Genomic DNA, 21,734 nt, shown 5'->3' on the forward strand with positions numbered 1-21,734 from the left:
TGTCATACGAAAGTGGATTTGTTTTAGCTTCGCTGTATCACCATGGTATCTTATGCTCGCAACCAAACCTGGTCGGGAGCAGGTTATGTGCTTAGTTATAGCTCAAATCGTGAAAAATCACCGCCCTCTGACTAATCCTACTGTCTAGTGACCAATCAATTATCTTGAAGAACGAAGTCATCTCACATAGTGCTGGGCGGTAAACCGGTTCACACCGAATACCGGTGTATATTTTCGTTATGATATGAATTTTTAATATACCGCCATACCGGTGTATTTGATTGCACTGTCGGTGGAATGCTGCGTCGCGCGACATTGTTTCAGATGGGACCCTTTTCAATGTAGCGCCACTGAACACGCATGGAAAAAGTAAACAGTGGAGGCTGTGGCACAAGACACCTCACGTTTTTCCGTTTAAATACGACGCTTAAGGCTTCATTTTTTCCTTTGAAAAGAGATTTATTTACGGGTGTTACACAGAATACCTTAAATTGTTTCCCTAGTTAAAGAAAAGCGTTAGGACTTAATAGGCTACATTGGAAGGGATTTTCCAGTAGGCTAAAAAAGATTGTTCAACAGCTGTAACTAGCGAGCTGGTAGGCGAACCCACCGAACACAGGAAGCTTAATGATCATTCATCTTACCTTAATAATATTCGCTGAAATTATCCAAGTAACATGTTACAGACATGAACTGAACAATACTAACTGGCTAGTTAGTCATGATCTGACTGTCATCAGTGCACTGAAACGAACTTTTTTGCTAACGTTTTGCCTAGCTTGGTAGGATAACCAGACATCGACGTGAATTCTGTTGACGTTATTTACCACTAACGTTGTATGTGTAAACCACCACACAATAACAATAGGGCATGATTCTGATGGGCCTATTTGACAGAGGAAGTATATTAGCGCAGTAGTCTCTTCACTAAGTCACACTTGTTTTATAGCCTATTTCCTTTTTATATACTTGAAAACTGTATAATGTACCTGGGCTTGAACTTGGATCAAAAGTATAATTATTGCAAGTTTTACTACTTTTTGTGTAGGTTTAAAGTACGTTTGTGAAATTTGCATAATACAAGTTCTGTTGACTGCAATTGCCCATTAGAATCATGTGCCTCTTTGTAAACGGCATCATTGGGGCCATGCAAACCTGTATTACTAGGCCTACTAGTGTGGAATTATTCTACAATATTCACTTATGACAGTGAAGTAGACCATCCTAAGTCAATCTACTGCAGTAATTCCTCTCTCAACCAGTAGAAAATGTTGTAAACACCTGATTATGCATGGGGAAAAAAATACCGTCATATACCGTGAAACCGTCAGAATTTTGAAAAATACCGTGATATACATTTTTGCCCATACCGCCCAGCACTAATCTCACATGTGAGAATCTGTCATCACATCTACTGGAGCAGCTCCGCCTCTTCAAACATTTTGAAACTCGAAGGCGCTTTAACTACTGTATGTTGCGCATGCAGATATATCACTTTCATGGACATGCGTGGCATACAATATCTGATGACCATCGATTTTTTGATGTTATAGGTTAGACACAAAAAAGACCACCCTAGATTTTGCTACCGCTCATAAATGCGGAAGTAATCGTTTTCAAACCGAGGCGGTCTTGTGCATCTCCACGTTTCCCGATTGGTCAAAGTCACCCCAACCATCAGAACGCGCACAGATCTGAGCTGAAAGCCTAGTTTGATAAATTCATCCGTGAGTGAGTTTCGTAATACCACTCAACTCTTTCGTTTTTAGCAATCCAGGTTATCCTAAGAAAGCTTGGTTATGTTCAGCGAGATTCGTAGTATAGCCCACTGGTGTTAAATGGGTAGATATGTAAAGTAAGATAAGCTACAGTAGAGTCATGGACGAGGGGTGACCCTGTTCTGACCAGAAGCATTCCGAACTTAAGACAGTTTTTAAGACCAATTTAATAACTGATTTCCCCTTCAACAAACAACAACCTTAAATTCACTTTGACCAGACCACTAGCCACTCGGTGGGGGTGGACGGGTGTGAATTGCACCATCCTGAATGATGATGCCAGCTTCAACTGCTGAGCCAACCATTCAGACTGTTAAGTATGAGATTGTAAAAGCAAAAGCACAGCACTTTGTGGGACCTTTCACACCCATTCAGCTGTCACAGAAAAGGGAAATATGAAGAACCACACTTAACTTCAATATCTAGGACAAAGGAAGTCCTGTTGTCTGAATCATGAAAAACAACTTCAGAAATAGTGGTAAAACTAACTGGGGAAATAGACATAAAAACAAATATTTCTGGCTGATATAGCCAAGAGTGAATTCTGAACTGAAGCTTTGAAGCAGCTGTAAGCAAAGTCTGTTAAAATATGCCAGCTAGCTTGCATTGACAGCGCAAAATACTTTATTCTGGATATACGAATGTATACCACATGCTGTGCAACCTAATTTATGCAGGAAGTGAAATGTACCTAATTTAAAAAGAAGTGAAGTGAACAGGAAATTAAATGTACCTAATTTAAGTCCATGATTTTAACTCTCATAGTTCATTTACAACTAGACATTGTTGGACTCATTTGTTTCAGGTTGCTTTCTCACCAGTGGGACCGCACCAGAGATAGCCAGATGTGACTGACCGATGATGTGGACTGAGACCACCTCTTTTGGAGGTCTCAGATTGATTGATTAATTTGGTACACAACTGAGTGTGATTGTTGAATTCTGACCGACGCAAACAAACAAACACTCTACAGTTTGATTCAAATTCTCTAAAGGCTGTCGGTGTGAAAACTGCTGCTGGGGGTCTTCCGCATTAAATCATTTAACATCCTTTATTTAAAATGTACGTAAGTAAAAGGTCAAAATTGTTATCTATACAGTGACACTTAGCCCCACATCATCATCATCACATACCCATCACCATAGCTAGAGATTGGCATGGTGCTTTTTCCAGTAGGCCAATTAGCGTGTTTGATGCTCATTGAGCTCAATGCAAATCAAACAGGCTAATAGGCCTACTGGAAAAAGCACCATTGCCAATCTCTAGATATGGTGAAGGGTATGTGATGATGTGGGGCTAATTCAATTCCAAAGGCCAAGGGAACTTTATCGGGATGCATAATATCCTGGATCCATGAAATAGCTGGCATTTAAAAATAAAAATCTGCCTGCCCCTATGTTAACCCTATGTGTTAAATTCCCATAGGGTTACATAGTGGGTCAAATACTTCCTTCCACTAGCATTTAAGGAAAACATTTATTTATTTACGATACATTCTTCAATCACAAAGAAAATTGGTGTCCTTGGCGGTTTGATTTTTACTCATTTTTTTAATTAAGGCATTAAGATCAATTGTCAAATGATGATTTTATATTCCTGTTTTAGCATGGTATCAAATACATGTGCTCTACACTGTATGTCTGCTTTTTTCCATCTTACAGGCAAGTACTGTACTGTACATGTGCGTCCTGTTCTGAAATGAGCCAGAGACAGGGACTAGGAGGGAAGTGCTTTGTTGACACAAATCTGAGGTTGCCATTTGCCACCTCAACACAATAACAGCACGATAGCAAAACCCAACAGCACTCTCAAACAGTAAGCTTCTTCAGATGCCCTTCAGTGCAGTAACTGGTGAAAGGGCCTCTCTCTCTTTCACTCTCTCTTTCTCTCACACACACAAACACACACAGACACACACACACAGACACACACACACACACACACACACACACACACACACACACATACACAAAGCACAGAGTCTGAAGCCTCCATCCCCTCCTGTACCCGGCTGCAATCATGTGGTCAAATCATACTTATTCAATTACACCCCCCACCCCCACCCCCACACACCCACACACTAGCCATTTCTCAATGGGCAAGATAATGATGAATGTGTCTATACTCTCCTCGAGTTAGGGTTTACTCCCTAACACATGTAACAGTTTTTAACAAACACTAAAATTGTTAAATCCTCGATGCACCAATGGAATTGGACTGGAACACACACACACACAAACACACACACACACACACACACACACACACTTGAAAACACTTATAGGACAGATCATGTGTTAGTTAAACATCATACATATATACGAGGACAAAGATGGGACGTGTAACCTAATCAAATTACTTTTAATTAAATTTAGAAACACAGAAAACAGAGAGCAATAGTTGTTTCTTAATTTCCTCAATTCGAGAGAAAACAACTGAAGACTCAGAATGGATGGGAATGCATTAAAGCCTAGTCAATACAAAACACTAATCAGTTAAATCTGAAGTAGGCCTAATCTTGAGAGGGCAATATCAAAAAAGGCAGCCCAATGTTCTCTCCTCAAGTCTCATCTGCATTCTGCACTGTGTAGTCATCTGCACTGATTGAGGTGATATTGTATGTTTACACCCAAGCTATCAGGAAAACAGGTACCCCTGGTTAAGCTTACTATTTGTTGACTGGGTCAGCAAAAAAGTAGAAAATACTAATATATGCAAAATTATATAATGGTAAACAAAGGTAAATGAAGCCAAAACACTGCTCTGCACTGAAACCATGCTCCACTGAGGAGACACTGCTGCCATTGACTTTAGTAAGGGTGTGCTGAACCACGCAAACCACACTGCCTACACACAGTCTATTTGTGAAGAGAGAGGCATCCACACAGTCAAATTATTTTTACTTCATCATCAGCCCATAGCAAAGGCAAAATAATTAAAAAGACACATTTAACATTTGTATTTCCTGAGATAGGATGTACTGTGAATTAGAATGGACTTAAACAATGGGTTGCTTGTCACAATCCTGTCCAAGTGGACGCGTTAGAGTGTGTACTACATGCTTCAAGTTTTGACATTACTTCCGTCTTTACAGATTTCACTTCACTTCTCTTTGCATTCAACTCACAAGCCAGACCACTCTAGGCCTTCATCCAACCTTTATAAAAGCCAAGGCTGGGATGGGCCTGCCTCTGTTAGTCTGGCATCCCTTGCTGCCCAGACAGCTATGACATAGCCTAATTATGGGAGCATTAGGGTTCATTACATCACCCACACAGTGAGCTCTACCCTGCTGCTAGAGTATCCCATAACCCTACCGCCAATAGAGCAAAGAGCATCTATTGAACTGTGATCAACTTCAGCAAAAGTATCTCCGCTAGGGGTGGACTGCTGTACTGTTGTACTGCTGTTACTGTACTACTGCTACAGTTGTTCTGGCTTCTAGGAAAACTAAGGGATAGATGAAGACTCCCAAAGAGTCCTCCAGATTCAGAAGTTTGGTTTCATAACTCAGGAAGACAGGGGTCTGCAAACTCTGAGACTGATGGACTGATGACCCGAGGAGATGAAAGTCACACTCAGACGAAAGTGGCAGACAGCACTAAACCACATGTTGCTCCATACACCACAAAAAGTTGAAGGTACAGTCAGGGATTTCATGCCATTTCAAGACCAATAGACCATTTTTTTGTCACATTCAGCAATCATCTCCTCGCTACCTCTATCTGCCCATTCAGTGAGTACACTGTCAAAAAACAGTCTCTGTAGGCAGCACAGGCTCCAAAAACTGGAAACAAACACAGTTGGGGGCTCATGTCCCCCCAAAACAAAACCCTTTCGAAACCCTCTAGGGCTGGGAATACTGAGGGTATGGGATCAGCAACCTCTCTGGTGTGTTGCGTTTGGTTCTTGGTTGAAATATAATGCAAGCTACGTTTTAAGAACAAAAGCCTCTGCTAATAAATTGAAAGATAGGCCTAAACATAAACACAAACAAACGCGACTTCCTGCGCAATTACTGACTGCACCTTCAAAGTAAATAAAATGTCAACATAGCCTACTAGTCCGAACAGGAGTGTAATAATAACCGCTTAGACTGCGATACCTGTCTGAATGACAAGATATCATTCTTCTGCACTGCACCCTGTTAGTCAAGCACGTGATGAAAGGGCGTCCAAAATGTTAAAGAGACTAGTCTGACAAGATATCTAATGGACGGTCATCACATATCATCACTGTGGCTTTGACAGTTCATTCGGCTGGCTGGTTAGACAACAGTGTACATCTTAAACCGATATTCACTCAACACAAAGGATATGAAGGTGTGTCAACACTCAAAACTTTATAACACACCGTAGTCATACGGTCCCAGATAGAATCACAACATTCAATGTTAGCGAGTTAGCTCGCTAGCTGGGTACCCACAGGCAAATAAGCGATTTTACATGGGTTCCATGCATTTTAAATGGTTTAACTCCTTAACACCTGGCTGTTAAAGATTAATGTTATCACTGAAACAACGCGTCATCTTTGACTCTTTGGCTAACTGGTCATCCAACAAGAAACTGTTTCAATAGCTAACATTAAGCTAGCCATTTCTCTTTGCAGGTTGTAGCCAACACCACACTAATAACTTAGCTGACAAGCCAACTTTTCATCTTCCTTTTGTAAATAATGTGACGGGTGAAGGGATACGTCTATCTATAAGAAAATTACACTGTAATAAAGATGTATATTATTCATACTCCACCTGGACGGAGACCTGGTTAGCTAGCTAGCTTACTCAACAGCTTGTAGGACAGCAATCTCACCACCAAGCACTCAACATAACAACAAAAACTTTCGCTGACTCCTGATACCTTGGACAGTGATAGGACAGTACGTAAATATAACAGCAAAACGGTAAGTAAGAACTGTCAAGTAAACTGCTGTCAGTCAGGCGTCCATTTCTGACAGGAAGTCACATTAACATTTGTTAGCTTGCAACGTTTACGCTACTACTTAGCTACATTAGCAGAGCTAGCTGACTACAGCCACAATTATTGGTGAAGTCGCTAAGCACGTTAGCCATAGAGCCAGTTAGCTAACGTTAACGCTACTGCAACTCAAAATAAAATAAATAATTCTTCCTTATAACAAAATAGTAAGCTAACACTGGCTAACGAGTACCATACCATATGAACACATGTAATGCAAAATAAGCCAAGAGCGAGTGATTTCTTCAACAGAAATGGCCGGTAATTTGTTCAGTTTTATGCCCTGACAGATAAAAAAACAACTTACTTGCTCGGAGTTTGGGCGCAGAGTTGACTAGCTGTCAGCTGAGAACTGTTGGCAGGCGCGCCACCGACACATCCTCCATCCGCAACCTCAGCGTGCCCTGCGTTACAGCAGGTGGTGACGTCACCTCTGTCGCCTTCTCTTCATTTGACTTCCTTGCAAAAATATTGGGTGAACTGATTTTGAGGGTAGAATTAGGCCTACAGTATACTAATTTGCAGGTACCAGCATGTGTATGGATAGGCCTATGTGAGTATGTTTGTGCCTAGTTTAAACACTGACACTTTTGATATAGGCCTAGCCTAGGCTACAGTAGACCTGATGAGAGTAGCCTAACCTGTACAACCGCTTTTCATGAAAGTGTTCTAGGCCCACTCTTAAACAAGACAATTATTTTGTGTCATAACAGTGTATGAACCACTGGACCACTTTGAGTTAAATGCTGTCGTCTTAGTGGCAGTGAATTAAGGGTTTATCAGAGGGTGGCATTTTGATGAATGAGAAACAGAAACAGAAAATGTAATAAGTTTGTTTTATTTTTTGCCTTGCTGTTTCAATCAATCCATCTTTTAAAATCACTCACAGTTTAAACTAGAAAGACATTACAGGAAAATATTCCTCTATAGCTGGCAAGCAATATTGTTTAATATGTGTATTACTTCAGGAGTTGTCATAAAATCATTAGCAAAGATTTGTCATCAACAAAAAAAATCAATAAAAGTATTTCAAGTGCATCACAAGTTTAAATAGGTACCAAGATGTGGTGTTCAGACATTACATTTTAACATGTTAAACAACAAAGAGATAAGTTCACACGGCTGTCACTCCTTTCTCAGTCCCACTGAGGTCCACCTCAACATATATTATGGCTGGATCAAAGGTCAGCCAAGTAAATTGACAAAGACATAGAAATCATTCGATGCATTTCATAATAAATACACATCCACAGTTTTGCAATAACCTTGGCAAATATAAACACAGTTAATATATATCATTCCTTTATCAGCATTAACTCTTCCCACTTGAAAAGTATCAAATCGAGCTGGAGGTGCAGGAACACACAGGCCACTTCTGGGGAGTGAAGAGTCTCCCTGGTAGTGAATGCTGCTGATATGACGCTCCACTTCAAAAACACCTAGGCCAATTAGACCTACAGTAGCTACAATAAACAACTCATTCATATACTGTACAATTCTGTACTTCTCTCTCTACAGCTTTTTGCATGTGTAATATGTGCATTACTAACTTCCATGGAGAAAATAAACTGCCAGACTGACGGCAGCATTGTTTGGCCTCCCTTTCTTTTCTTGTTATGAGTAAAACGTCGAACTTGCATAGAGAAAGCTCTGAAAATATATTTAATCACACTCTACTCTTTGAAGACTAAAACAAGTGTTGATTGTTCTCATCCTCCTCAATGATTCAGTGCGTAAAAAATACATGTTTGTCATTTATGTTGCTGATTACACACGATGGAGACACTTATTTATTTAGTGGCTGTTTGAAATGGAGGGGGGGGGGGTAAACTAGTGGGCACAGGTGAAACCATTACAGAGATAGCCCTCAAAGCCATTAGAGAAGGAGGCCCACAACTGGCCACAGAGGAAATGCCAGCTGATTTTACAGCCCTAAGACACTCCTGAAGTGGATGTAAGCTGTATGTTGGCTAACTTTCTCTGCAGGATCTCAAATATGTATAATCAACAAGGACTATGAAATGAAACATAGAGAACAGATTATCTGAGTTTATGTATTAGAAGTAGTAGCATTTGGATCCAGTGAAAAAGAGTGTGTGTAGCACAGTGGCTACAGGCTTCTCATATGTTCTCTCTTCGTTTATTTCTGTCCCTGTCCTCTGTTTTCCCTGAGATGTCAGGTTAGAATGCAGAGGGGTGAACATGGGCCAATCACAGGGGCATGGTGGACCACACCAGGACTGGACCGTGGAATCAGACATCGGTGCTGATCGCCCGCCTGTTGGTATAGAAGTCTGATGCGTTGCGAGAGCTCAGCGGGGCACCATGCATCTTGGGAAGCGGCAGCGACAGCGAGGGATTTTCAAAGTGGGTGGGCATGTAGGTGATGCGCTCACCGCCGTTGTGCGTCTCCTCTGTGGAGCGGACGTAGAAAGGTGAGCGGTAGGGGGAGCAGGAGGGGCAGTAGCTGCGCGAGGGTGCCGGCTCTGGGGACAGAGACAGAGGGGAGGTGGCACTTCCATCCAGCCCGGGAGCACTGCACTCATTGCAAGCATGTTGTGATGGGGTGACGGAGGCAGCATCACCTTCGGACTCATTCTTTTTACAGCAGTAATACTACCAGAGGAAGAAAGGGGAAAAGTGGGTGTAGGGGACAGGGGACAGAAAGTAAGAAACAAGATTAGTAATCAGGTGAGGTTCAGGTGGGAGATATACTGTAAGATACAGCAGGCGAGAAATGAGATGAAGATGAAAAGGTCAATGGTTTTGGGGACAGAATGACATCATACCAGAAAAGGGGGAGAGATTAGTGGAATGTATTCAACATAGCAAAATACATTCATTAATGGGACTATATTAAATGTCATACAGTAGCCTAAATCATTTATTACAGTGATATAGCCAATGAATATCTCTTTTACATGTTTGCTTTTAATTGCACTGTTATCAAGCAGAATAACAACAGTGACACATCAGACTCCTACAATGTTCGTCAGCAATCAACAGGCCTCACCTGGAGACGACAGTAGCAGAGCACTACAATGATACACAAGAGTATCACTGTTGCGAGAATTCCTCCAGTTATGACAACAGTTCCAGCTGTCATCCGACCAGATCTCCATCAAACTCTGAAGATAAATTAAATTATAATATTCATTAGAGTAAATATATTGTCCACACTACTGTATATGGATATTTCACTATGTAGATTAAAATAGCAAAACAAAAAGGAGCAACACTTTCTATACAGGTTACAAAATCACAGATTGAAAGCCACTACAATTTATCGTCTTCTGAAAAGAGATGAGGAAAAGCCTCAGGAAGGTACTAATTCAAGTACAAATTTCCCCCATTACAAAAGAGACAACGCTTCTCTCATGAGACATATTTAGCCAAACAGATTGGGGGCCTTGAGGCACAGAATGAAAAAATGGCATAAAATCGAATCGTTTCATGTATTGGATGGAGCTGATCCAAGCTATCCAGTAGAGACATGCAGCATCCACAAGATGGGGCTAAAGACCAAACAATGCATATGAAGACAAACATTCTGTAGAATTTTTTAGTCAGAAATATGAGGCAGAAAATAACGGTTTAGAGAGATTATCCCATAATGATTCAGTCAGTGTTTTTCTTGTTGTAAAAAATTAAATGTTTTGTCCTAAAATAACTCAATTACATATGCATCATACACACTGTGCATAATGAAACGTGAAATGTTTTATGTATTTGTTCACGAAAAAAAAACAAAAACAGTCTGGACAAAATGTGTAAGTGCATAACGTTGGGTAACACTTGTTTCTTATCATGCATTCCGAGTAATATTATGTCCAGAAGCATCAGTGTAGTACAATGGATGCCTGTATGGCAATGTTCTTGGTATTTTAAAGAATTTGCTCCCTCATGTCACTCTGACACTTTAACTCAAAGTGCAAAATGTCTCAGCAACGGAAGGAACTATAATAAACCAAGCAAAGCTGCACACACGCACACACATGTGCACACACACATGCAAGCACACACACAGTTCATCCACCTGCAACGGCGTGAATGCAATGATTTGACTGGCCAGCTAATCACATTTATTTCGTTCGTCAAACTCAATTCTCTCTTGAGGGCTTGCTCAACATGTCTGTCTGTATGAGTAATATGTGTATGTCTGTGTTAGGGTGTGTGTGTGTGTGTAAATTCAAAAAACAAATTGTCATAACTTAAAAAAAAAACTAAAAAAACATGCTGATATAAAACTAAATGACACCAGCCACTGTAAAGAACACAGTTAAAACACAGATCCATTCTTCTACATTTTTCAGCTCATACGAGTAAAACGTGCCTGCTATACGAGTGCATATGGACACACAGTATATTGCTGCATCATGGGAAAAGCATGGCAGCTGTAGATAATATGGACATATGGCTGCACTGCACTGTGATTGCTGAAGTCCCTGTGCTGCTGTTGTGGCTTGGCACAATTCACATAATGCGTTCTGGAAGAGCTGATGGCCCTTCCGAGACCCAACTCACTCACACTATCTGAATAGCATGCTGGATTAGCCCCCTCCTACGGCCAGTGCTAGATTACCAACAATACAGAACAGTGCAGTTCCGTTTAAACCCTTTCGCATTTTTACCAAAATCACAGATAAGACTGAACACTATCCTAGTGTGCCTATACAAACTGTAGAATGGCAAATGAGCTGTCCATGCCTCCTTCTGTTACCTTTAACAAATACATCATATGCATTTGATTTAACATTATTAGTGGAATTACTTTGCCACAATTTAATCTGGAAGGATATTCACCAACATGTGACTGAATAGACATGCTTAATTTGAGGGTTAATGTGAAACTGAATGGGCATCTTCTTCTCTCTCGCCAGGCTGCAGAGCAGACTGGGCTGAACTCGTCGGGGAGATAATGCAGAGTGAATCAAAGTGGTGCAAAGGTCAACGCCAACCCCCCAAAGATAGGGATGAATTTTTAAAACTACACAGAGTGCCTTTCTTGGATGGTGCCCCTCTTTCTACTGAAAGCCTGATAAGTAAACCTCCACAGTGTAGCCTACTTATTAATGTGTGTGTGTACCATGTCCTGTTATCACTGTTTTTTTTTTCTATTCGCAGAATTGCAGAGAACCCTTAAATTATTGTGAAAAAGGCAAGATATATATTAACAAAAGGGCCACAAAAGTCTGTATGGTTCCATGCCATTGTCATTCTGCCTTTTAGTGTATATTCAGTATATTCAGCAAAATGTTTGATCTAATATTGCTGATGGTGATCTATACATGACCATGTATTACTGTCACATCATGCAAAATGTTAGAAATTGGTCCAATTAAAAAAAAGAATAATTTCTATCAGTGTGAGAGCTTGTGAGAGTGAAAGACACTGCCTGTGTCCTGCTACAGTATTATGCACACGTACTGTATGCTTTTGTGTACTTGGTGAACAGTTCTCAGCTTTCACCCCCCTCTCTGTCATCCCTGCCACTCATTCTATTACAGCTGTGAGTCTGCAGATCGATAGGAAGGATGGATCCCAGTTTCCATGACATCAGGGGGCCAAGGAGTCCTCCGCCCTGACCCAGTCACAGCATGTGGCCCTGCTTCCACTCCTCCTGTCCTCCCTTCATCTCTCACCCTATCCCAGCCTCACCTCCCATCATGCTAGCAGTGTCCATCCTTATCCATCATTCAAGTCTGTCTTCTACCCCCAGCTCTACCTCTGTGTTTGCATGGAATCAAGGCTTGTTGGATCTGCAGTTTGTATTTCCTCTGCAGCCCTTACATAAGGAACTCAAGTCCATGCAGTTTTTAATGGTTGTGATAAAACTACTGAAATGTAGCAATGGCAAAAAGAGACAAAGGAGGATCGCCATGCGGTGAAGGAGAATTAAAATGATCCCATAAATGACACCCATTAACATTTTCACTTGACACAATGTAACACAGCACTTGTAATTGAATCTCAAATAATGCCTTGCTTTTCTCAATGTCAAACATCAAGGTCTGGTGAAGGGCTGTCCTCACCTATTCTCATACCACTATGAATTGATCCCTGCATGGGTAGGGACGCAGACCGCTAGGCTGTCCGTGTCAGTACATACCAAGCATCTGGAGACACATGCCTGCTCCCTCAGGCTTTGTGTAGATGTATACGGTATATATACAGTATATTTCCGGCTTTTGGTAATTTTATTGAGAGGACAGTAAAGAGAGTGGCAGGAAGCAAGTGGAAGAGAGACAGATGGGGCGGGATCGGGAAATGACCTGGGCTGGACTCAAACCTGTGGCACTGGGCACCCGAACTACACTTGTGCCACAGCGTTGAGTGTCGAGTGTCGAGTGTTTAAAAACAACACCCCCCCCGCCCCCCCCCAAAAAAAAAATCCACACTGAGTTTGTATACTTTAGGGGACAGGATGTTCTAAACGGGGTTCATGGCCTGGTGTATACTGTATGGAGGACTATACAGTGGCAGTCATAGCAAGCCTTTCTAAATGGCATCCCACAGGAAAGCAGGGAGGAGGCCACAACATTAATCTCCTAAACAGGACACGCACCAGCCCCAAGGGAGAGGGCCGTCTGTGGTCTGAAATGACAATGTGCTCCAGCAAAGGGCGACCGTCTTCCTCCTTCTCAAGTTTTGTCTTTCTTCCTCACTGATTCTCTTTCCATCTGTTTAATTTATCTCCCTGTCCTTCCTTTGTCCGAGGCTTGATATAATATGTCTCACCAAATAATAATCCATAATCCATAATTAATTATCAGTTCATTTGTTTAATATTGTGTGCCCCAACACTGATAGGTGGTGTGATATTTATTCATATTGATATTTATTTCAAGCTGCATGTGATTTATATTAAAAAAAACAAGGCAGGGTCATCATATTTCAGTACATGCTTAAGATCCAAGATCAGATTGCATGAATTTGCCCTCACTGTCTAACACTGCACAGCTGAGGGGTCAGTAATTGTTTCTTCAACTAGCATGTATTTCTGCATGCCTTTCACCTTCGCATATCCTGTACTCTAAAATACTGGGAATGTCCACAAACACACAAAGTAAGTGTGGCTGACATGTTGGTGGACTTTGACTAACGGTGAAGGTATTATGGTATTATTAATCTTACTGTCCTATATGTAAAAATGATTTTAAAAGCCAAAGACCTATACAAGAAAATCCAGCAGTGACACGGTTTTGTTCTAGGCTAAAGCTATAGGCTGTAATGTGGGCCTCTATCGAATGTATGACAGTGTTTAGGGGCACTACTGCTAAACTATATGCTTATCCACATGGCCTCAAACACCTCTTCCTGTACATAGCTGTGGATGCAACTGATTGCAAAAGATGTATATGAAGCAATGAAGCACACTGACTCTGAAGAGAATGAGAATAAATTAGATCCCATTCACAATGGGACTTACAGTCACAGGACTAATGTAATTAGTGTAATGCTGTTATCAGGGGTAACGCGTGTCTTTACATTTGGGAATGTTTATCCATTATTTATATGGTGCATATATTTTTTCATCACAATCTCTGTGAAGGAGACAAGACTCAAATTAATAAAGTTTCTACTCTGTATGAAAAGGTTGTGGACTGTTAATCTGTAAATCCTGTTGGGTGGCCGACTGGCTGCACTAATACTACAGTAGTATTGGAGACTGGCAAACAGCTCTCATAATGTTTGAAACCATTGAAGCAGCTATGATACAGACAGCAGAGCACACGGCCACTCTACAGACTGTAAGTCAGGAAATCACTTTTCATAAAAGAAAAATCCGGAACCATTTTCTTTTTTCTGATACAAAATTATGTAATCTGCAATATGAGAAGCAATGTTATGCTGTAGTGAAACCTCACCATCTCAGATGTTTAAAAACGTACCTTTTAGGGTGTTAGGGAATGAGGAACTAAATAAGGTAAATAAGTAAAAGTTAACAATAAGATGGTATGCCAATGATTTGCTAATGATATATTAATGTGCTTTCATATAGAACCTCAATCTAATTTCAAGGTATCTCAGAGGAAGAAAAGTCCTTGCTCTCAATTCCACAGCTGAATATATCCCACAGTTGGCATGGCCACAGCTTGTTGAGTTCAAATCATTTCTTCTTCAAACCATTTGTTATACTGCCAAATCAAACCCATGGGACACTTGAACACAATATGAAAAACTAGGATATAGATGCTTCTGTAATTCCCGAATATGAATGCATTATTGCCTTCACACCCAATGTTGACTGATGACAGATGTGTAGCAAGAAAGCTTTTAAGGACTAGGTTAGGTTTTTCACACCATCTTTGCCAGATCTAATGACCATCGCATGAAGCAAAACAGCAGGAATACAGAAGGTGAGGAAACCAATCAGATAGCAACTAAATGCTGACATCATTCACAAAGCACAACACACCCTCTGTTGCACCACAGACAATTACCTCACACCAGAAAAAAAAACAAAACAGTAATGGCTCCATCTCCTCTGGAGCTAGAACTGGTGAGGTAATTTGCCATCTCACGGCAAAACTAATTCCCCAGTTTAAAAACAGGAAGCTTGTGTAAACCACTGCACCAGCTTGGCTGGCTGCAGTATTTTGTTCTAAAACCATGAAAACTCTTGTAGACCCACAGACATGATGGAAGATACATACTTGTTCATCTGTGGCCATTTTTCACATTGCTTAGTGGTTAGACAAAAACACCCAGAAGAGTTACGATGTGTAGAATCCATTAGAATAGTAATGCACAAGATGACTAGCTGAGCTCAGGTCTGTACCCAGGCCTGGCTCCTCCCCACGCTCCCTGGCAATATCTCAGGATTCTTCTCTCATCTTCCATAGCCTGAGGCCGGTATAGCTGAAGAATATGCTGCATTATAACAACCACTATGCATGGACGGATGGCCGCACGCCTGCACGTGCACACTCACACAGAGAGAGAGAGAGAGAGAGAGAGAGAGAGAGAGAGCGCGAGAGAGAGAGAGAGACACACACACACACACACATTCAGACAATTATCTGCCATTTCATAACAAGTTGATGTTCCATTACATCTCACTTTGAAGTATTTCCGTGAGATGCTGTATTTCTGCAAGCTTATGGAAAGTGGCAAGGAGACGAAAGACTACTGTCCCAATTTTTTCAACAATAGGGTTCACTAGGAAGCCCCTGGATGGGGGAAAAGGTAGTCGGTGATGCTTCACACAAAGCCCATGGATCTTCAGGGTTCATCTGGAATCACATTAATCTGGACAAGGAACAGTCTCTAACTTTGCACTTCAGATCACAGTGAGGTGCCTGCAACTTTTAAACCCTGGTCTCTTAATAATTCAAATGTCATTCCTGCAACAATATTTTTCCATCACTGGCCAATTTCAGCCAGGTATTCACACTGAGATTTCCTCCCTTCCACCACCCATCTCCCTTCAGAAAGCACTCATCGCTACATGTTCTTCCTGAGGATACATACCCTGCTGTCGCAGAGCCACACACTGCTCAGAGACGTTAGAAGAAGCATAAAAAAAGAAGAGGAAGACTTTATGTAACTCTCTGGGAGGAAGCAGAACAGAATTCATCCAGGTTATGGACTATGTCTACATCCTGAACGGGGATGATCAAATTGGTACGTTCAAGAATACCCATTTGCTCATTAGTGGAACTCATCAGCCAGTGACTCATGCGTGTGTCCTGCTGTTTTCCTTTCTTTGTCAACTGAACACACCCACACTAAGAAAAATTTACTCCAGAGTGTCTCTGAAGCATACTGAGATACTCTGAAAAGAAAACTTAAATGGACACACAACCAGACATCTGAAAGACTAGAAAAGAAGGGCCCCTGGAGCAGAGTTTCTTCCAAATTAAACACTATTATCGCTTTGGCCACCAAGACAGCTGGTCAATGAAAACATCTAAGGCTCCATAAATATCCTTAACATCAAGATTCTCAACTGGGGTCATGGTATGGCCATAGATATAATGTATGAGCTTTACTAACAGCCTATGGGTAAGTCTTTGTGATGCACAAAACACATGCTTGCTGCTCAACAGCATCCCAGTGAAACAGCTGTTCTCTTCCCTGAAGTGCTATATGTATTTTTAATACAGTAAGAGAGATTTCAAAACTGACTCAATATCATTAAAAAGCATGTCCCTCCAAAGAACAGAAAGGTTCAGCTTTTTTCCCCACATCAAAGCCAGATTGAGGTAGAGTGAATCCCTTCATGCAAGCTTTGGTTTTCTCCTTGTGTGATGGCAAACGCTTAAACCACACCGAATCTCATTGGAATGCATTCTATGTTTACATGGCATGTTTTAAAGACCCTTCCTCTCTCATTTAGTCAGATAATTCCGCATAGTAGGCTAGGTCAAACCATTTTCAATATAATATCCTATTAGGCTACATCTACCCACAGGCCAATAAGCCAAAATGCTACAGAACCCAGCAGCAGACAGATGTGCAATGGCTTCTAACACACTGACTCACACACCTGTGACTTAACAGCGTGTTGCAAACGTAGCAGAATTACTTAGCATAATCATCAGCGAGGAAGGGAATACGGTGAAGAAACCTAATGCAGCAGTCCTCATTACCAAACGTTTAAGGACAATGCTCACCACCACAACAGCATGCAGACCATCAAGGATTTCCACAGGGATTTGAAATGTAGCCAGATATCCACGCATTGAAGCTGTTGGACAGACATGATATGGGCTACGTGAAAAAAAGTGTAGACTACCATGCAAACCAATAATGAATGTTATGTTCTTATTTGTAGTACGAAAATAAACAAGCAACTAAATTACCGCACTAATTTACCATAATTGAGTTGAAAACCTCTCAATCACGCCGCCTCAGTTTTTATACAGAAGCCTACTTGATTCCAATTCCGCGGTAGGCATAATAATTTAGCCTAGGCTACTGTTAAAGCCTATCTTGCCCAATGCAACCCCCTCTGTCAGGAACAAACAGGAAAACAAATCGACATGGTAATCAGCGAACATATGGGTCTTACAGAACAATGGACAACATAATGTGAGCCTATAACATACATACCTTTTTCAAATGTCTAGGCTACTTCACGAAACGGAGCAATATTTGGGCGCACCGAAGGCAATGCTGTCAGCTCATTCAAAACCTTTACGGTGATCACTCCTTTACGCCCGATTGTTTCCACATTACGCGTTGAGAGAGGGAAAAAAACTTACTCGTCAGGACAATATGAAGGGTACATTTTTAATTTCTTTAACTTCAGATATTCTCTCGCGTCTAATTGAAGTTCCGTGGCTTCAAAGATTAATTCCTGTCTTCCACAGAAACGCGAAGAGGGACAGGGCAGATTGCGGCTCCTTACGCTTCCGTCGACTCCACTAAATGTCCCCCAGGAGGACCGCAACAGTCTCAGTGATGAATCGTATATTCAATAAAGGTCATGGTATACACCCACAGAGGAGACCCACACGGTACGTACCGTAGCTCTTTCACCGCAGAAAGACCAACACAATTCACCGTAATTACTTTTGGACGAAATCTCAAAAATATAAAACTATGGTGTATGCTCTTTCTAGTCTACATGCTGAGGTGAAACGACAGACTCCGCTGCTCAGATGCAGTGATGACTGACCTGACGAGGTGACCGTGTAGTATTAACTGTGCATGAGAGCCCAAAAGAAAACGTGAAGCCTACAGGCTGTTTGCGTTGATTATGGTTATTTGGCAATTCCTTTTAAAAGCCATATTAAACACGAGAATGCCTGGACTTTTTGCCATTTAAATCAATTAGGGCAAGAGCCAATGCACGGTCAGATGGCTTATTTTTAAAAGCCTGGAGATGCGTCTATCCGAAAGTATCCTGCACCAAATCGAATCGAGATGTAACTGGAACAGTGACAGAAAATTATGACCAAAACATGGTCTACACTACAACTTCGCTCGACTGGTGCGCAGCAGCTAAAACCAGGCATGGATGCTGAGGAGAAGCGCACCGCCCCGAGGACAGCAATAAAATTACGGACCAGCTGCCTACTTGACTGTAGCAATGAGAATTGATCACTGGAGAAATCTTAACCCGAGTCTCTCTTTCCCCTTAGAGGACAATCTCATGAACTTCTTAAGAATCCTCAAAGAATCAATCCAGGGGTTGAGCCACTCATACATAGAAAGTCCACAGTTTAGGCCTCAAAAGCAAAGCCTATTGAAAAGAAAGTGCCAGCTGTTTCTCAATATAAACTGATACTGCTGAAATGCAGTGATGACAACAGGCACATTTTCATTCACTTCACCTTAGTCTTCTTGAATGCAGACACAGAATTGTTCATTCATGATACAGTGCTGCTTTCCCACCTTTGGGAGCAAAGACAACCTGGGATGCAGTGGGAGTCAGTCTCCATGGTAACGACTTTGCATCATGATGGTCTGGGGATCTGCTCTGGTCAGAGGCAAGATAATGTGATTTCCTCTGCAGCAGCACGCTTTGTTTATGAGATCTGTATCTACCCAGTCTCAGTTGCAGAGTTTCTACTACTACATCTGATCCCAGTGACCGCTCCATTAATAAGTATACTGTACTGTACATCTCTTGCTGAGGATTTGGTCTGTGCTTGAATCCATTCATTTTACACTTGGTAGCATGTTACCAACAAGCTTTTAGAATAGTGTGTATTCCCCTTGCTTTCAGAGAGGACCTTGGCTAAAAAAAAACCTGTCAAGGTTGCCTGGGTTGGGTCAGACCTCGGTCCTGTGGACTTTGCACGTAATTTCATTAATTTAGGATGATTCAAGATGCTGTTTAGCCTGGAAGCCAGGCCTAATTGACCCTGTACACAAGATTCGAGTTTTGTAAATTCGGTTTGAGCCCATAGAGAAGTCTATGCCCAGTCAAGATGCATTCAGGTCAATCAAATCATTTGGGCAGGCTTTATATAGACAGATGAGCAACTGTGATGTAGTCATACAACTCAACCTGAGTGTGCTTGGATTGAATTTGTTTAATACTTGCCCTACACATTTCTGCCAGGCCACAGTGAGTATTTCACATCTCTTCTTCCAGAGTTGAGCCAACTAGAAAAGTACTGTACTTTATATTTAGTAGCTGGTGTTGAATGTTCTTTGACTCCTTTTCTTTTTGGCATGGATAAGAGTTTCACTTTGAGAGCCTGCATTTGCTTTTCCTGTGAGAATGGGAAACCATAAATGACTCGACTATTCTTATTTGTCATGCTAGATGGTCCAATCCAAGCATATGTTCATCTGATCCATGGACAAATTCATAATTCATACCTACATGTTCTGCATATTATGTAAACAGATAGCAATTCCCTGTCCGCCCAACTGTAAGACAAACGCAGCCTATAACTGATGAACTGTAGCCGTCATCCCGATTACAACTAGTGTGTACAATAACGTGAAGATACATGTGTATGAGCAACATCATTATGAGCAAGTAATGTCCTTTCCGTTTTGGCTCCAATTACCAGGTTTCAATGTAAGCCATTTCTAGGTGATCAGACATCCTCAAGGTTCAGTGCGTGTGGGCTTGTTAAGGTCCCATTAGAGCTCTGATTGGTCTGAGAAGTCTGAGCCAAGGGCAGAGAGCCCGTGGTGAATATATGACGATATGCCAGGCCTCAATCAGCACCCCTGCCAGAGAGGCAACGCAAGCTGTGAAGGCAGGCTGCGGATACACAGTGTCCAATGTCATGCTGCATCTGACATGTAACATTTCTGTATGGTGCACTTCAGTGGTGGCTCACCCACAGGGCAGGCTTCAGAAGACGTGAATATTTTAGGGGACAAGGCAGGGAGTCTGACATGAAAGATAAGAAAACAAGGAAATGTAGTGGAGTGTGTAAGAGATGGAGGGGGAGTGAATGAGATTGGGGAAAAAAGGGTTTTACATAATGGCAATACATAACCAACCAACATACTTTTTCCAAATCATGTTTCCAAATACTCCATATTTTTCCTTGATTGGGGAAAAAGAGAAATAGAGAATCAGTCAAGAGGGACACAGAATAGTTAAGCATGAAAACGTATTAGTCTTCTACAAGGGTATGTTACGACCACTCTGAGTGTGGTGTGGCTAAACAGAGATCAGGTATTGACTAGCTCTCCTGTGGTCCAGTGTGATCGATGCCTCCTGGAGGCTGAGGGGATCTAAGGGAAGCCGACCGGAAGGTGACGGCAAGGTCATTTAGACGATGGGAGGAAAAAGCTTGATCAAAAGTACACAGTACTGAGTGAGAGAAAACTGTATTGAGAGGAAAATCTATTTTGAGCATTTCTTTCAACAAGATGCCGAAATTGAGGATACAGCAAGGCAACTCCTGATCTCAGGAACTCCCTGTAGGGCTGCGGGGAAAGTAGCCTACTTCTGAGTGTAACGGATGCCAGCTAGCTTAGCTGTGCGAGTGGAATGTTAGGAAACCTCACTCCCCGACGCTTCAAGAGTGCTGCTGGCATGAAAGTTAGTAGCCTGGGCTTTTAGCTGGATTGTTAGCACACTTGACTTCCGATCCAAGGTGCTGCTGATTCGAGGGTTTGAGTCCAGGCGTGTGCAGGGTTGGACTGCGGTGGTTCATCACACCGCAGGTTACATGAGCAGCCCGGAAACTGCTGGGTGGTCCTTGGAGAGATGGTTGACTGGTTAAATGTGAAGTTCACCTACATGGTAGCCATCTTTGCCCCTATACAGTATCTTGCGATTTTTCCTATGGAAACATTTTGAATTATCGCACCTGGTTAACGCTTGCGGGGACAAAGAAGTCTGGAATGCAAATGTTTTGCTCTGAAAAAATATAATTTATAGTGTTCAAAATTGATGTCATGATTGAAGAGCAAGGCTCCATGCATCAGGTAGGTGCTACACTGCAATAGAAACCTGAGGGCTAATTATGAGGCAATTCCCATAAATGTCTCTGCCACAGAGAAAGTACCTGGAGGTCTTGCATCAAAAAAACGCCATTTTTACAACATCAAA

General features: G+C 41.7%; 2 protein-coding genes across 4 annotated transcripts in view; both read right to left on the minus strand.

The window, feature by feature from the left end:
* rabgap1l (RAB GTPase activating protein 1-like) overlaps positions 1-7,172 on the minus strand; it is a 99,226-nt gene extending 92,054 nt beyond the window's left edge. For 2 of the 3 annotated variants that reach the window (XM_062556343.1, XM_062556341.1), the window contains exon 1: positions 7,062-7,172. The gene's annotated coding sequence lies outside the window, so the exon portion shown is untranslated. Of the gene's footprint in view, positions 1-6,637; positions 6,658-7,061 lie in introns of those variants that run through there. The other variant, XM_062556342.1, reaches the window with a different exon arrangement.
* Positions 7,173-7,576: 404 nt separating this feature from the next.
* On the minus strand, positions 7,577-18,166 carry fam163ab (family with sequence similarity 163 member Ab). Its single transcript, XM_062556345.1, has 3 exons — positions 17,813-18,166; positions 9,768-9,882; positions 7,577-9,370 (listed from the first exon to the last, which is right to left on the minus strand). The coding sequence occupies exons 2-3, from the start codon at positions 9,858-9,860 to the stop codon at positions 9,008-9,010; spliced, it is 456 nt and encodes a 151-aa protein (XP_062412329.1). The 5' UTR covers positions 9,861-9,882; positions 17,813-18,166; the 3' UTR covers positions 7,577-9,007.
* Between the last annotated feature and the right edge of the window lie 3,568 nt (positions 18,167-21,734).

The sequence above is a fragment of the Sardina pilchardus genome, chromosome 15 (genome assembly GCF_963854185.1).
Source record: "Sardina pilchardus chromosome 15, fSarPil1.1, whole genome shotgun sequence".
In the NCBI taxonomy this organism is placed as follows: Eukaryota; Metazoa; Chordata; class Actinopteri; order Clupeiformes; family Clupeidae; genus Sardina; species Sardina pilchardus.

Excerpts from the sequence above, each read along its gene's own strand:
- fam163ab (XM_062556345.1), bottom strand. The coding sequence starts at position 9,860 with ATGACAGCTGGAACTGTTGTCATAACTGGAGGAATTCTCGCAACAGTG. Across the intron at positions 9,371-9,767 it reads TCTGCTACTGTCGTCTCCAG|TATTACTGCTGTAAAAAGAA; the intron begins GTGAGGCCTGTT and ends TTCCTCTGGTAG.